We start from the raw sequence: 18403 nt of genomic DNA on the forward strand, positions 1-18403 counted from the left end.
TTTGGTCTTTTTCGCGAGTGAATAAGTGAAAGAGTGAGTGACACTTTGCAATACAATCAACTTTTGTCGCAGGAGTGTGCTCGAGGGTTGTTTAGCGCAGCAGGGCAGCAGAATATCGTATTTATTGCTCGAGTGTTACATTGTGTCTGTGACCTCGTATAGTAGTGCCTTAAGACCTCAACGCCTGGACAGTATATCACTTGATTGTCTGGTCCAGACTCGATTTTTCTACAGATCCCCGTCATATAGCTGGAATATTGTTGAAGTGAGGGGTTAAACAACAAACAAACCAATTAGTCAGGTCACATTTTGTATCTACCCCATTGTCATGACAGATAGCTCTCCAAACAAGGAAATTGTTTAAGGAAGGTATACAAGGGACTATAACAATAACGTAACGAGTATAACACGTGTGTGTGCGGTGTGTATGTGTCTATGTGTGAGAGAGAGAAAGCGTAGGAGAATAATAATAACCGCCATTCTTACGTTTACACATTTGTTTCTACGAAATCCCTGACATTGCATGTACCCTGACTATATTTGACTTAGTCTGACTTAGTCTTTCGAATCCCTGCTCTCCCTCGGGCTTTTCTTTGGATTTCCCGAGTATTGTTTGCACTGGTTCAGTCAGCTTTCTACATAATGACATGGCCACCGATGTCAGATATTTTACAGCCTCTTGAATCTGTCAGTTGATCTTTTACGGCACATCTCGCACTGGTTTCAGGGCCTGTAACCATGCCAGGGCGAGGGCATGCAGCATGTTTACATCAGAGACCATATGATATATAATATATAATATATAATATATAATATATAATAATAGATTATATAGTCTCTGGTTACAGACATATGATCTCAGAAAATTATTCATCCGTAAGCGAATAAAACTGAATAAAAATAAAATGCCTTTGAACTTCCTTACGGTAAAATTGTTTCTGTGAGAGGACGTGATTCATGACGTGGACGTTTGGGACGTTGGTGACTATAAAGAACACGAGTATGGATCAACCAGACAAAGGGACACAACCGTGTTGCATACTGGCCAACCGATACAGCTGACAATATTGACAACTGTAAAACCTTAACCCTCGGAAACACAAATCGTTCATGCAATAGTGACAAAAAAATATACCAGGGGACAAAAGGAAGTATACCTCTCAACTCTTGAAATTATGTAGATCTATGATTTTAGTTTGAAAATATTTTGGTAAGCGATATCATATCACACAAAATGAACAGCACTCACGCGGTAAAATACTTATATCTGTTTTAACACATTACGTACAATGTAACTGAAAACTGTTAAATGTACAAAACAACCCTCTGACGATTGCAGAATACACACTTGTTGATCGATATCTGAGGCATCCTGTATTTGAAAATCGATCCCATGGTAGGGCATTATATTCGCATATGCATGTCACATCCCAGGATCAGCGTTATAGGGAAATCAAGGAGTTCTTTTTACAAAGTGTTGCACGATTGAGGGACTGTTAGAATCATAATGCAATTTTCCAATCTTCTTCGGTACGCTACATTTTTCTTCAGTACCATTTTTCTTACAAACAGACGTTAAGAAACGGGTTCGGTTCAAATGAATCAGATAGATACAGCATCACAAATTTTGAAAGTGTTATAAACTTGCCCTTGGTCTAGAATTACATTATCTCAGTAAACAACATCTGATGCTACATAATACGTAGTCATTACTACCGACATCAGTCTCATTACTATCAGATCAATGGCGTACCAAAGAAACCGCTAACAGGAAGTCGACATTACATAGGACGAAAATATGGAAAAACAGAAGTGACATTGTCTTCCGTTGGTTAAATATTAAAAAAACGGAAACAAAATAAACAACAACAACAACAACAACGAAAAAGGCGTCAAAGCGACAAATGGTCAAAATGGTTCTCGTCGCTCTCTGGTTAATTTTGACACTTTTTGCTTTTTGTAACGACAATGTCCCTTCCAGGTTTCCATAGGAAACAGTTACACGATGTTTCAAACGGGCCTATACCTGACCGTTGCGCCACTAAGGAACCCCCGGGGTAGTCACGCAGCGACGAGTTGGAGCGTCGAAATGGGCGTAGAAACTTGGGGCGCGAGCCATCTTGGGTGCAGATCTTGGGGCAGTAGCAAATATTCAATATTTCGTTATCAAAATTCTTGTCTCTAGATCTGAAAGTTGAACAAAAGGAGTTTCTGGAATGTCCAACAGAATGTATGCCGGGAATGTATGGCAGTACTTCTTATAGGCAACGGAAAATCTTATCCGTTTCAGTGTTCACCCTACAGAAGAGAGAGATCATTGATGACTTTGGCGGAATCCGTTGCAAAGATCGGATAATTCCTGACTAAGTCAGGTTATTGCGGGACGAAAAGAATATGGGAGGTTACGGAAAGTCGCTAGTGGTGACGAACGGGAAGCGCGCAGACATGTCGTACAGAATACGTGGTCGTGTTTCCGAGATCCAAGATTAGAAAACACCTTCGGATGCCCGTAAGCGACGCTATCAGTACCCGGATGAAAGGATAAGAGGTCAAAATGGCGTGACTCGGACGTTCCTCAGATCCTGGTTTAGTGGTAACGGGATATACACCTGATTTTATTTATCTGATAGAATTTGCTAATGTTCCAAATACATGTTGGTTGGTGTTGAATAAAATATGTTTTCAAATATATAGTTACTTCAATCGCCCTTTACTCGTTTGAACTGCACCCGGTCAATCCCGTGCAGCTGCATGCAGGTGAGAGCGTGCAGACAGGCCGTTAGTTCTGATTATCTGCAAGTGCCCTTTACATATTGCATATCGACATGTTGGCCGCGTGCAACGTCTGACCGCACTTTGTTTACCGGGAGGAGCGGTGACTGACCATGTTGTGTCAGAACCACACGGAACGCGTGGTACTATAAACAAAAAGATCCCGTCACGTAATATTGCAGCCTTTCCGTGGGAAAATCTAGACGAACTGGTCTCAAGTAATCTTTGCCTGTTGGAAGTGACTCACGTCAACTCACCGTGCATCACATGGCGTTATCCTCCCCCAGTGGCGTATCAACCATTGGACAATGTGATCCAGACGGGGTTACTTACAGACTGCTAAAATGAAGATGAGTAATGCTGAAATGTTAAGTCTCAAACTCTCACATGTGCCTTAGATAGCAGCTGCAGTCGTACCTGTATATCCATTGCCTAAGAAGTTGAATGTTGTCATAAAATCCGACGATAATGACATTACTGTTATGAACAGGCATGCCCCCGGGATGTTGCTCAGATAGTGAATTGTGTTGCTGTCCAACAATCAGTCAAGCTTGTCCGTCACCAGGCTCTGGGTTCCCTGTATTGCGAAAAAAACATGTAATAATACGTTTACCCATCATTCAGCGAAACCTGATATTAAACAAATTAAATAATTATTAATCAACGTTTAAGGAGCATATGGAAATCGCATTTCACATTACTAGTATCTCGTCAGCTTCTGCCAAAGTGTGGTTCCTGCTCATTTGATCGTGGGAATTGTTTTTGTCACTAACTTGCAAAATGTTTCAAATAATAAATTCCAAGACCACAAGCCTTTCCTTAACTATATTTACATTGAATCCGATCAGAAATATACCAGCTCCGTGGTATATATAGAATCTCACCAAAGTGTATACTGATATCAAATATATCAACACTAGTTGATAAGGTATCAAATATCCGAGGTTTGCCATTGTACAAAGCCTACTGTCCAAACAGTATCCCACACAGGCGATATCTCCCGAGGGACACCGTTTTGGACGACAAAGACGTTTATGGGACTTAAGTATAGAAGAGGCATTGGAATGAACAAACCTGTAAAGGACCGGTCTTCAGCAACCCATGCTTGTCGCAAGAGGTGACATCCGTCATATAGCTGGAATATTGTCGAGTGCGGCGTAAAACTATATAATTACATGTATTAGTAATGGTGTTTAACGAAATATGGCCTACACTGTGTGTGACTGTATAGATTGCCTGCAGTGGACTAGGACGTCCAAGGGAAGAGTTCAAGTGTCATATAGTCAATTATACATAACAGCAGTGAGACAATAGGGTCTCACATGGAACGAGAGACATGCTACTGCCAGCTAGTTATGTCACAATATGGGTGATCCAGTGGTACACGAGTACCGCTGGTTACCACGAAATACAACAATCTTGGCGGCTTTGTCAACTCTCCAAATTGCTTTTCAGTTTTAGCTTGAAATTCTGAATTTTTACCCGCTCCTGTTAGCATACTACAGTCAATTCACATATGTAAGATTCGAACTTTTGCTATCACTAAAACGACATTTTACATCTATATTTGTAGCTACTCGGAATGACAGCAATGCAGTCACTCCCTTTGTAAATGTATTTCAGTGTTGAAAGTTCCTGACCCCTTGGGTCAAAGTTTATGTTTAAATTGTAACTTGCATAGTCTAGCAAGGTTTCAGAGTTCGATGGTGTCGCCATTTTCAGGCTTCGAGATTATGCTTTTTACTACGCGCGATTTGATTGGTTTGTCTCGTTTCCTGGCAACAATAGCGTACGGTAGGGGTACAAGTAGTGTTGTAGGTAACGGACAGAGGCGGGTAGTTAGGAATGTTTATATCCATATGATTTTGCAGAGGTTCTGTTTAAAGATATTGATGTGGGTGTCCTATTTTGGCCCTTTTAGCTTGAATATCCAATTGTCTGTCTTGTCTTATAAACTGAATGGTCATTGATTATAGCCTCTGTACCATTTGGCCATTTCACGTTATATTTTGTTCACAATTGAAGCACTTCTTGACACGTGCAAGTCAGAAAACCCATTTTAAGAATAAACGAGGTTAGGTAGCCAGTGTATCGAGATTTTAGTTTCTGTCAAAACATACAAACTGAGATATTAACGAAAATAATGACGGTATCCATCGATGGTAGTTGCTTCATCGCTGTACGGGTTTTTGGTTCCTTGCTAGCTACACGAGATCGGGAGGTCAGGCTCGCTGGCTTGGTTGGCAAAAGTCATCGTATCCCAGTTGCGTAGATCGAAACTCATGCAGTTGATCACTGGATCGTCTAGTCCAGACTCGATTATTTACATATCGCACCAACCAACCAACCGCTGCAATACGATGGCAGTTTGACAGAGAACCGGATTTCCTAAGTAAATGAAGTGGTAATGGTAACCAAAACAAAATTAGTACATAATAGGCACGGTCTGTGAACCAGGATGATATTGACGGTGTCCTCCCAGTACGTAGTTTCCTCTGGCATGTCTTTAGCTTTCATCTGGTTTTTTTCTCATCATCAGTTATTAGCAATAGAACTCCACGAATTTACATCCCCTGTACAGTGTCCGGTGGATGGACATCCCGGGGTGTTGGGGTTAAGAATGATAGGTCATCATTAATAATACACTTATCATCAGTGTTAAGGAAGACTTTACTTTTTCACTTATTTTCCAGTATGTTTCAGTATTTCATAATGTATTTTTAGATCTTTTTTTACGACTTCCAGTGACATTGTAGCGATTGTAGCGATACACTATAAATTTAGAGAACATCATCACTATAAATTTAGAAAACACATTATTATACATTATAAAATAATATACAGTCTTTGGAGTCTCCATCAAGGTAAAATAATACAACATCTCTGTAATTTGGATATACATTATCTTGGATATTTGCCCATTTAAAATAGGAAAGCCACAATGGCAAAACATGGGAGCAATAAAACATAAAACCTCTGACTTTTCATGAGTTTAGAGAGTGTGATAATTCCAGTCAGGGCCAAGTACACGCGTGCCTCATAACCAGAGATCGAATCGTTTATTTAGACTCAAGGCGATAAGAGGCCTCCTCTAAAGTCAGGTTAGTACATTTTGTAACCAAAGACATATTATTGACACTATCTGATATCATACCCGGAGCAAACCCACGTGACATGGGCGACATACAGACAGATTACCGCACGCCCTGCACGTGCAGATGAATAACTTTTCTGTATTATGTGCCCTACCCGCCTACAGTTCAACCAATGGGGTGATTTTGTTTGCCGGTTAAAATATCGCATTTATTTCTACAAAATACAGAATAAAGTGAGGTTAAGTCCTACTTCACTTCACCACCTCTGTCACAACCCTCACGATGGGTGAGTGAGTGCGTTAAGTTCACTCCGCTTTAACAATATTCCACCAATATCAAGTCGGATATCAGAAATGGGCGTCACACATTGTACCCGTCTGGGAAATCAAACTCGGTTCTATGGCGTCACGAACCAGTTCTTTACCACTATGAAACCCAATCGCCACGGCGTTGACAACTCAAGGAACACAATCAGAAACATCACTGGACCCTCGCACAACTAGGGGACGTAACTCCGTTTGAGGCCAGTTACTACCTTTAATAATGAAAACAAGATGTATAATGTTTGCATGAATAGTTCAGTGAACATGTCCTGCATGTGTGATATAAATCTATACCGTGCAGTAAGTGAAAATCAATTTTTCCTGAAGACCGAGCCTCGGTTAAATCATGTACTCATATTTAAACCAACCCGACACAGGAAATATGGTAACACGATGCCAGGGTTTATTGACTGTTATTGCCATTAATCAGTTTCGCTTTCAACCTTTTGTTCGCATATCGACCCTAAACAAAAGAAGTCACGAGCCTAATATAAAACTCTTCAAAACCCAAATTTATATCATGAGCGGTATTGTTCACCTAAGCCAGGAGGACCTTCCGCTGCGGGGTTGCCTGTTCATGCAACGTTATTACATACTAGTTTCCCAGCAACTACTGACACTGTGGTTTGCTTCTAGGCGAATCTCAAGGCGCTCCGCCGCCCACTAAACACCAAGTACGTGTAATGTGAACTCATGGCGATAACAGGCCTCCCCTCTAAATCGGGTGAGTAGTACGATACAATATTATACTTTTTTGAATTTTTATGTTTTTCATACCATTTTTGTTATGTATTATTCCGATAAGTTTTGTTGATATCATTTCCGGTTTATGTTTTTAAACATTGTCAGTTCCAAACTCAAGCTCGTGGATTTATCTGCAATCCGCCTTCCATATTACGCTGACTCGCCTGGACACAACACGGACAACTGCAGTGTTCAAAGCGTGGCGCTCCGCTTTTTGCTGGGGTTATTTTGATGTTCCCTTCGGCCACGCAGTCTCGTTTCTATTTGTTCCTCAAAAGTCAAGTTTTGTTTGGTCCTGTTATGCTTTCTCACGGTCTGTGACGGTATGCATGTTGGATCGCAGGGATGAAAGGACCACTGAGTCCCGGAGGCTCAAGGGAGCACTCCGGTTCTGCCCGCAGTCCAGTACGGATGCCATTACATTTCCTCCCGGCCTGTAGCGTTCTGATGGGTTTACTCACGTTTTGACCAAGGTTTTGACATATTTTGCGTGTACCTTCTGTGGATGAAGCTCGGACGGTGTTCAGCCTTAGGCCATGTTTGTGCCCACGGTATAAAACTAAGGCCCCCCAAGCAATAGCAGTCATTGTATTGAGATTTGGATTGCAGGTGTGCTGGAAGCATACATTGCGTCCTTGTGTCAACAAGAAGACCAGAATCAGCTGTAGAGAGGGCATGCCAGAGAACGAAATGCCGTATCTCGCCTGTCCTGTAAATCGTCACACGCCTGGATGCGTCGTGACAGAACGAGACGAATCGGCTACCATACAACCTAGCTTGCCGTGAGAACCGGGACAAAACGCCAAACAGCCGTGACAAAACTCCAAACAAGCGTGTCCGAAGGTGATAAAACTTGAAATGCCCATGAGATGCCGGGCAAGGCGCATACCTCCAGCCTCTCTACGGGTGAACTAGGTTTGTTACGGCCTCTTACGTGCTGTCACATTTTATTGCGTTTCCCCCGTTTTAATACGTCCAACTAAGTTTCCCCGTGACTGCCGTGGCGAATTTTCGAACAGTCTAACAATCTGGCACGGCAATCACGGACTGTTACGTTTGCACATTCAGTCTCCCACGTTGTCTCACGTCCACCACGTTCAGCGAAACAGGGTTGCCGTTGCCTCCGGGAACATAACCCTTGCATTAGCAAGCAATCCATTCTTGTGGAAAGAGGCGACTAACGGGATCACTTGGCCAGGATATCATTCATCGGATTATCTGGTCTTGACTCGATTATTTACAAACCGCCGCCATCGAATTGATTAACAACAATTTGCCTGTTTGTTTGTTGTATAACGCCGCACTCAGCAATATAGTCACGCTATTTGACGGTGGTCTGTAAATATTCGAGATTTCGAGACTTCGAGATTTGCCCAGTGATCCACAGCATGAGCATCCATCGAGCCATTTGTGATTGGATGGCTTTGTCAACCAACTCAGCGAGTCTGGCCACCCTACCTCGTTAGTCGCCTCTTACGACAAGCATGGACTGCTCAAGACTAATTCTGACCCGGGTCTTTACGGATTCACGAAACAAGAAACAAACTATTGACAGCGGCGTTAATCAAAGCCATTTACCGACAGGGTTTACCATACCGTGAAGTACGTTGTATGTCCAATTCAGTTGCAGATGCTAAAACTAAACTGAGATCTGATGGTTGGAATATGCGACATGACTCATTGTGTGCCATCATCTACCGACAGGACATAGATATCTCATTGTAGAACATCGGACAGGACATAGAACATCGGACAGGAGAATATGGAACAGGACATAGAACATTGGTATGGGGCGATACTTCTGACATGAAATCTTGTTAATGCTTTACTACATTCTGGTCACGTCTTCAACTGAAAGACGGGAGTAACCGACACATATCGACTGTAAGTATCAGTATTTTGTACACGAGATTGCATTGCGGTAAATCTTGTGTGTATTGGGATGACAAGTGTAGCATACCTGTAATTAATATAACACGCTATTTCCGGGTGTGTCCTTTTTCTAATTGATGTCATGAATATGCCATGAGTTGTTAAGCTGTCTGCGTGATCATACAGTTTACGTTGAATCATGGATACGACACGGATGCCACCATTGTGGGCCTCAACATACCACACACAGACCTTGTGATGATAATTCATATAGACGAAAGAATCCACCACTGGGAAATTGATTTTCATAAAACTTTACAAACGTTATCAATGCAAAGTTAGCCCTAAGCTAGGCTGAAAACTCACTGCCAAATACATAACTAATAATACCCGTATAAAATTATAACCAACGAATGGACGGGGGATGTCATTGGGGCACCGCCAATGAACTGTGTACAGGCTAGTTTATTTTGTCTTTATTGGTCGACCATTGGTCGAAAATGGGCATGCAGATTTCATTCGGGGCCATTAGGTTTAAATTCTGCTGGCGACAGCAAGCCTTGATGGCCAACTGGCAAAATATAGTATTGCAAACAGTGTAAATGAATGAATCGGCCTATTTGTACAGCATGTGCATAGTGCTAAAGTCAACCAATCAGAGCGCTGCTCTCCTTCACTGCCGAACCACTTGTCACTAAGACTAGCATCACAGAATGTCTCAAATAACACAACATAATAAGTAATAAAACATTGTGATATACAAAAATACAAACATTACCAAGAAGGTCACAGTTATCCACCCATGGCCTTCTCTAAGCCTGTAACATCTGCTGGACAATGTGAAACATTGTCACATGCCAACATCTGATCGGGGTGGATTATTAACGTAGGATTGTGTGTACAAAGCGTATCGGGTGTATTGTGTGTACATATGTGTTTATTGTAATTCCTCAAAGTACTGTGATGACACTAAAAACCGTTCAACAACGGAGGTGACTTGAACCTGTGTATACATGCACACACACACACACACACACACACACACCCCACACACACACCACCACCATCCACCCCCCAACCAAACAAAAGTCAGTAAAATCAAGGGAGACAATCAGAAGGGCAAAATTGAAACACAAAGGGAGAGAGGGGGGGGGACATAGAGAAGAATTGGAGAGAAGAGGAGAGAAAGAAGGGATAGACAAGGGGAGATAGAAGGAGATGAGAGATTGAAGAGGGAGAAATAGAGGAGAGATGAGAGATAGAAGAAAAGAGGGGTGAGAGGAGAGAAGAGGGCAGAGAAAGAGATGAGTGAGAGAGAGAAAAAGAGAGATGAGGGAGGGAGAGAGAAGATAGAAGAGAAGAGAGTAGAGAAGAGAGGAGAGATAGAAGAGAGGGAGGAAGAGACAGAGGAGGAGATATGGAAGAGAAGAGGGAGGGGAGAGAAGAGGGGTAGAAAGAGAAGAGAACGGGAGAGAGGAGGGGAAGGAGATAAAGAGGAGGGAGAAAGAAGAGAAGAACGAGGGAGAGGGAGAGAGGTGATAGATAGAGGGAAGAGGGAGGGACGGAGAGAGGATAGGGAGACAGAAGGAGGTACCTTCTGACACGTGCTTGTACGACAGTTATCCCTGACTATACTTGACCAGCATGAACCTGTAACGCTCCACTAGTTACTACAAACGTATGCTCCGCTCGCTATAATACGGACCTATATGCTCTTCCATGCCATTACAAACTGTCTCTCTTGGCTACCTATCATGTTGTTGGGGAGTTTAATTAGACAGCTTACACGGCTTCCTGGTCATAAAAAGACAATGGGATGGTATTGATTACAATCAGTCAAGATGAAGATATTTCGATGAATTATTGACGATCTGACGGTGGGTTGGAGTACATGGGTCCGCAGATGGGAGACTAGAATACTGATCACACACTTGCGGGAAGCTGAAGGTTTTACACGTGTCCCAGGTAAGTCGGTGTATGTGTATTGTCAATGTGTTTTTGTGTTATTTTTTTTGTTTTTGTGTGTGTTTGTGTGTGCGTGCGTGCGTGTGTGTGTGTCTAATGTTACATATGTATGCGTAATGGCGCGCGCGCGCGCGCGCACGCACACACACACACGAGTGTCTCGATACACTTGGGAAGTATGGTCAACAGAAGGTTATGATTTACCTGTGTGTCTCCATACACATGGGAAGTATGGTCAAGAAACAGGTTATGATTTACCTGTGTGTTTCCATACACATGTGAAGTATGGTGAACAGACAGGTTATGATTTACCTGTGTGTCTCCATACACATGGAAAGTATGGTCAAGAAACAGGTTATGATTTACCTGTGTCTCTCGATATACATGTGAAGTATGGACAACAGACAGGTTATGATTTACCTGTGTGTCTCCATACACATGGAAAGTATGGTCAAGAAACAGGTTATGATTTACCTGTGTATCTCGATACACATGTGAAGTATGGTCAATAGACAGGTTATGATTTACCTGTGTGTCTCCATACACATGGAAAGTATGGTCAAGAAACAGGTTATGATTTACCTGTGTGTCTCCATACACATGTGAAGTATGGTCAGCAGACAGGTTATGATTTACCTGTGTGTCTCCACACACATGGGAAGTATGGTCAAGAAACAGGTTATGATTTACCTGTGTGTGTCTCGATACACATGTGAAGTATGGTCCACAGGCAAGTTATGAACCACACACGTGACGTATGATCCAAACATGAAAACCTAGCATTTCCTCAGGAAGATTGGCGTCAAAACTATCACGTCATCATCGATGTCTACGTTGCTTAGATTTGTAAACTGTGTGATGCTCATGTATTTTACTCACTGAGCAGGTAAGTTTCACACCTACATACAGAAACATTCCAGCAATGTTGGTAAACCATTGTCCCGGTGTCGTGAATCGAACCAATTCTTCTGACGCTTTGACTACAAGGAATTGGGGTTCTTTTTTAACCCTGTACATTAGAAATCAATTTTTTTTAATCCCATGTATTAAAAACCAGGACTGTTTTAACTCTATGAATTATAACCAGCGCTATTTACTCTTACCAGTAATCTCCAGATCAGACCACTTGAGGTCTGTGGGACTCTTGCCGTTGTCTTGCCAAGAGGTGTTACGGTGTAGATACAACGTTATATTTATGGAGATCAGTTGTTGAGATGAAATGATAAAACCTTTTTCGACCAGATCTATTCAAATTCTGAGAAGGTACTTATAAGTGTAGGTATCTAGTGGTATATATGATTTCAAATCACTTGTTTTATCTGTAGACAATCAGAAGACTGCACTGAGATGTTTATCACGATTGTGTAATCATGCCTATTACTCTCCTTTCACCATACAATATAAATATTGTATGCTGAGGTCGAAGGATATAATTCGTACCAAGAGTTTATGGACCCCAAGTCGGCACATGTTCACAAACATTGTACATCAGACCTCTTCTCTGATTGGTGGGGTTCCGTTCTCAACCTTGCCAACAAATAAAACACTCTTATGTTCCCCGTTCGAACTGCCGAAAAGCTGGCATTACATTTGCAACCTACTAGCCGCATATGTGTATTCTCGTAAGGCGCCATTCTCCGGAAATGTACGATATTTTCCAAATGATATACATCTGCGGGAAATAACCCTTAATTTGTCTCTTTTTCGTCTGCAGTCTACACACATAACTGTGGTATTCTTACTTTAAAATATTCGGAGAAAACACGCATGCATAAGACATACTTGCAACATAGTAGCAGGTGTATGGTAGGAGATAACGGGGTGACTGGGTTGTCTAGAGCTTTCGCTCGTCACGCCCATGACGCAGGTTCGATTCGAATGTGTTTAGCTCATATCTTGCAACCTCGATAGTGCTGGTAAAAGCGCCGTAAAACAGAATACCTCATTACTGGATACTGAATATTAGAAGCGTTCGGACTATCATGAGTAGGTAGATGAGTCACGCGAAAATTCCAGGGTTGGTGCATCAATTTGGTACAATGTGTGAAACCTTTTTCTGTGTGAATATGAGTGGGTCAGTTTGGTTTACCGTCGCTTTGAAAAAATATTCCAGTTAACTGCGTGTAAGAGTAACTTACTAGCAAAGCCCCAGGAGATGCCGGCGTTAAACTTTTACCAGTTTGATGAAACACGCGAGCACGTGACTCATTTCTGAGTGCTCCCGTCGTAATATTGCAGAACCTAGGCCCTTAAAACCATACTCATTCATTACAGGTGTCACTCAAGCAGTGGGAGGGTGGGGTAGCACACTGGTTTAAGAGTCCGCTCGTTACGCCGAAGACCCGTGTTCAATTCCCCACACCTGTGGGTACAATGTGTACAAGTAGATTGTCTGATGTCCCCGCAGATATATGACTGGAAAAGCGGTCTAAAACTAAAACTCACTCACTCACTCGAGGAGTGAGTCCTTTATCATCCAGGTACATCATTCTGTGAACGGACGGGCTTGAAAATTAAACCACGTCTTTTAACACGAGCACCTGTTAAAGATATTTAGAAAACATTGTATAGACCGTCAGTTAAGTCCGTCATACACAGCCTTGTCTTACATTTCATATCAACACCCTCCCAGATTTCGTCGTTGCGTTTACTCGTGCACACTGCCGTGACTGACAAACACCTCCACGCTAATGACGAAGTGTCGACCCCGACTTTCAATCAGCCATGTTTGTGAAAACGTTAACAATGTCATTTGACGTTATCACGCACAGGAACGGTACAAACAATCGCCAATATCTCCCACATAGAGACTGCCATGTGATACGGCGGAACATTAGATGGGATATACCAGTAATTGCTATTCATCTAACATGGAGTCATTCACAAACATAATCATACACCGGCCGCGTCTCAATAGAAATGTTTATTTGCAAATGCTTTTTGTCGAGATAAACTTTCCTATTCATAGACTACAAAGACTGGGTTGAACGCAGAACATATATATATTGACATGGATCATATCTGGCACTAATCACGATCAGCAAATACGAATAACAACCTGTACATATTTCGTTTAAACAGTTATAGGGAGTGTATTTGATACCTCGGTCAGATTGACTGGTTGTTTGTGTTGGAGCTTGTGCGTCCGGTATGTGTTTGGCTGCAGGTTTATTACGTAAACATACGTCCCCAAACATAGTGTATATATTTACTGACCGTCTTCCCGGGGGACACGGCTTAGGTTTTCGGAGTAGCCCAGGTAAGGTGATAATCTTCCAAGGGGGTGAACGTACAAAGCTAAGAGGATTCAGGATTGTCGAATACCGACTGGTTTAAACATTTATCAACACAATTACAACGTGAAACGGAAAATAGCTATTAATAACCTTACGTCTCTTGTGCACTTTGATGGTGATGTTATCTCAAAGGAGTTTACCAGTAGGGAGCTGTATCATTCAGAACACATTAGTTATTATTTTGTATTCCATACTGGATTTCACCACAGGTAAATCTAAACAATTCAGTCAAGAGAATGACTGAGGGTGTGTATGTTTTTCCTCTACGAACGCTTAGCCTTTGAATGTATATTTTTTGATAGAAACAACTAATTCCTTTTAATTTCTGTGATCTTCCACCCTGGAGATTATTATCGAGGATATTTAAACTGGAAAGAAGCCCCGTGTAGGGTGTGAGATTTAGAACCTGAGGAAATCTACACTTGCTTCATTTAAGGCTTTGGTATTGCGGAAAGGACAGAGGGAAGTAATGCAGTTCGTGGACTGTGAGACAGATTATTTTTTACCGGACTTTAAGCGAAATCCCCGCAATACTACGACGGGCCAATACAAATGTGGGTGCCGAACACGGTGTAAGGCGCAGAGGCGTTAACAACAAAGCTACTACACTGCCTCCTGTCTTTGTGTTTTATACTGTGACGTCAATGTATGTATTTGGCCCCCGAAGGTGACTATTCCTTGGTTCAATAGACAAAGCAGAAGGAAAGATCGTGGGCTAAATCACTCAACCGCAGGAGATTCAAAAACCCACCCCACACCTTCTACAAAATCCTGGATCTACTCATGACCCCTATTTTATCGATATTGGGTAGTGATTACAATTTTGCCTCGGACTTCACCAGAAAAGACAGTTGTTCCGTGAGCACACTAATTGTTTTGCCAGTATGTGAAGTATTGTGGAAGAAACCATTCTTCGTCTATACTTAGCAGGTAGAATCGATAAAGCAGCAAACACGAGTTTGGTTTCTTATCATTTTGATGTTCACTTATTTGACATAAACGTCCTTGTTTTTGTTTCAGGTCTGTTTCACAAAACTGTGTGTTGGGCGTCAACTGTGACCCCAAAGCTCCATAGATTCACACCATTGCGGCCATTTTGCTGGGTATCCTCCTCTAATTATTCACCGCAAAGGCCGACCATTGTTTTCATTGGAAGAGGACGGTTCAGATTGGTAAAAAATTAATGTCAATCTTGGCGCGGGGTAATTAGAAGTGATGGTATGACACAAGCCCGTATCATCGACATCAAAGATGGTGGATTGTTGCCATGGCAACAACCAAACGAGAACCATGAGTCTCAGTCACATCTCGATGACGTCATACCAAAGGACTTTGACAAACTGTATCGAGCCGGTTTTCCCGAAATTGATACCGTCGCCGCTGCAAATGGCTATCTCGTGTGCCAAGGCTCAAGAAGTGCAATTATTGAAGAAAAGGACGAGGAAGAGGTCTTACCAGAAAACCGCTGTCAAAAGCACGAGACGCATCAAGTTGTGCAGAAGACTAAATGCATGTGCAATTACGGGAAGTCTTCCCCTGGAGACCAGCTCAAAATATGTTCGTTGTCGAACAGGAAGTGTTTCTGTAGTCCCATTGACGAAGGAGAGGAAGGTATCATGTGCGCATGGGGAGGCGCAAAGAACAAGGATCGAACGCAGAACAGTGGTGTGTCTGTGTCCAAAAGGAAGCCGTATATTTCAGTGTTTCAGAGACTCTGTGCCGATCATAAGTACAAACCATACCACTTCCAACATATGACTGACGCAAGCGACCACATGGCACAGTACCGGAAGTGCCACACTGTAGCGGATGTGGGGAAAGAGGCTCGACCACCGCCCAAGTTTGGAGTGGACGTGCCAGATCCGTACGCCATCAGAATTAAAACTATATGGTTAGTTTGGTCGCTTGGTGCATGGCTTGTCATATAATACAAAGGCCCCTTGTTCCGTTGTGTATGATTCTTTAACATTACGATATATATAGGTGGTGAATTGGCAGGAGCCTGATGTCTCGAAACTGAAGTTGAACTTTTGTGGCGTTAAACAACATACATTCTGTACTACCTATGTATACCATGTTACAAATAATGTTTACATTCATTGTATGTTGTTTACACATTTTATCACATTGAATGAGTATTTGCACATTGCAGACATTGCATAGCATTATGTCACCAAACCTCTCACTACTTCCCTTAGTATGTCACAGATTGCTCTCGCCTTGTATACCTCAGATCACATCCGTTAGACCACACCCCAGATGGAATGTCACGTATCAAGGCAACTTAGCATGGCTCTGACTACATCCGAACCTTTTGTAACAGTAATCACGCCCAGTTTGCAACCGTAATCACACTCCCTTTGCAGCCCTAATCACGCCCCTTTGTAACTGTAACCACGCCCGCTTTGCATGTTTTTGACCACCCGTATTTTGTGTTCCAGCTCTATTGTCAAGTCATGTGATTTCTCTGCCCTACTCCCTGGCGACTCGTACGCAAGGTAACAGGAGCAGATCGTAGCAACCTCGAACCTCCGAACGGGTACCTTCGTCCAAAGAACAATTTTACTATACAATCAGGGATATCCTTATAACCTTAATACAACTGAACACAGCGTATGGTGACAGTCGATGTGACGTACAAGCGAGGCATCTGTCTGGGTGCTGTTGTACAAACACAACCTTGGTGCGAAAACTGTCTTGCATTAGAGTTGCGATGATCTAAGCTCTAGGATTCCTCCGTACAAGATTAATTTTGCCAGCATATACGAAATCTACGACTGTCGCTAACAGCTGTGTTAAAACAGGGTGATCACTATGCACGAACAGCGGTATCAAATCAGTAGGCAAAGGATCAGAATAATGGTTGTTGTGTGGGGATTGGGGATAAGAAACTTCTGCCTCAGCAGTCATGGTTTAAATCTCAGTGCATTTAGAATATTATGCCCTCCTTGCGGAAAAATAGAACTAGTTTTCAGCCATCTATGCTTGATATAGGCGACCAGGGGGTTAGAGTGGGCATGTTCGCCGATTTCACTGATGCATGTCATCTTATCACAGGATCGATGGTCGTGTGGTCTCATAGAAAAGTCTGGTTACAGACCGCTGATAAACAGCTGGAATACTGTTTAATTAAGTATGAACAAAAGCAAATACAAAAGACTAACATGTCTTTATTCTTTTTCTTCAGCTGTTCCGACTTCGGCAGCACCATGTCCGCCGAGTCAGGGGGAAAGGAGAAGGAGCGGGGCCACGACAAGACGCTCCAGGGGGACAATCAAAAAAGAAAGAAGGGAGACAAACCGCATTTAACCAGCACTCGTAGCGTTCCATCCCTGACTCCCGTTCGAAACAAGAAGGGCGACTCCACAGATCACCAAAACCGTCGAGAAGACGAGACGGCAGATGATTACATAAAGGAATACGAACGGCTGAGAAGGGAACGAGAGCTGGTAAAGTCCAATACACTGCCTCAGATTCTGCTCCGAAATGAAGCAGATGTGACCGTGAAACCCGGATCCAGACCAAACTCCGACTTCTCCTCAGCTACTCAACGCTTACTCGACCAGTTACAGTCTCCCTTTAAACGATTTCTCCAATATAAGCATATTAAAGGAGGACATGTGGAGTTCCTCAGAGAAACAGATCACCAGAAGTCCACCAGTGTTAAACTGTCAGAGTTCCTGTCAACGGCTCTCCTTGGAGACGGATGTCTAAGAACAGGCTTCAGGACGTCCAAGGTTACCAAGCCGAAGATCAAGGAGAAAAAGGGAGATAATAAAGATACACCGGATGTACATCTTCCAGAGCTTGTTGGCCGAACGTGTGATACAGTCAAAGATTCTAAGAGAGATCAGGGACCCAATGAGTCTCAGTCTTGTGGTAATGTGTTATCTGTGTCCTTTGATGATATTGAAGTGCCAAAGGGCAAATCCTTACGTAAATCAACTAATCCCAGTGCAAGAGATCAACTTCCAATAGAATACAAGATAAAGAAAAGACAGATGCAGAAAGTAGTAGACCTGATGTCCATAGCAAGGTAGACCCTGGGTTGCAGGACAGATCGTGAGTCAATGTTTATCAACAGATGAAATAAATTATTTGTCAGTCCTAATGTAGTCCATAAGTGTTATTTTTCGAGGAAACTATGAACACGTGAAATCATTTCCAAGTCAAACCGAGACGTCTCTTGCGAAAAGTTATTAATGGCCTCGGGTACTTGGAAACGAAATAAGGTACAGAGTACTATGTTGGTATTAAGTATTCATCATAACAGACTTGGCAGTTGACCTTCGATTGCTCTGACCACTCAACACCAAAAATCCTCTGTTTTAATCGA

At 42.5% G+C, this 18403-nt stretch overlaps 1 protein-coding gene across 1 annotated transcript; it reads left to right on the forward strand.

The window, feature by feature from the left end:
• Positions 1-10749: 10749 nt before the first annotated feature.
• Positions 10750-18161, forward strand: LOC137294518 (uncharacterized). The gene is made up of 4 exons (XM_067825555.1): positions 10750-10771; positions 15088-15958; positions 16509-16565; positions 17255-18161. The coding sequence occupies exons 2-4, from the start codon at positions 15288-15290 to the stop codon at positions 18105-18107; spliced, it is 1581 nt and encodes a 526-aa protein (XP_067681656.1). The 5' UTR covers positions 10750-10771; positions 15088-15287; the 3' UTR covers positions 18108-18161.
• The last annotated feature ends 242 nt before the right edge of the window (positions 18162-18403 follow it).

The sequence above is a fragment of the Haliotis asinina genome, chromosome 1, assembly GCF_037392515.1.
Source record: "Haliotis asinina isolate JCU_RB_2024 chromosome 1, JCU_Hal_asi_v2, whole genome shotgun sequence".
NCBI classification, from domain to species: domain Eukaryota; kingdom Metazoa; phylum Mollusca; class Gastropoda; order Lepetellida; family Haliotidae; genus Haliotis; species Haliotis asinina.

Coding starts and splice junctions, on each gene's coding strand:
- LOC137294518 (XM_067825555.1), top strand. CDS start 15,288: ATGACACAAGCCCGTATCATCGACATCAAAGATGGTGGATTGTTGCCA. Junction 15,959..16,508: donor ATCAGAATTAAAACTATATG/GTTAGTTTGGTC, acceptor TTTGTGTTCCAG/CTCTATTGTCAAGTCATGTG. Junction 16,566..17,254: donor CCTGGCGACTCGTACGCAAG/GTAACAGGAGCA, acceptor CTTTTTCTTCAG/CTGTTCCGACTTCGGCAGCA.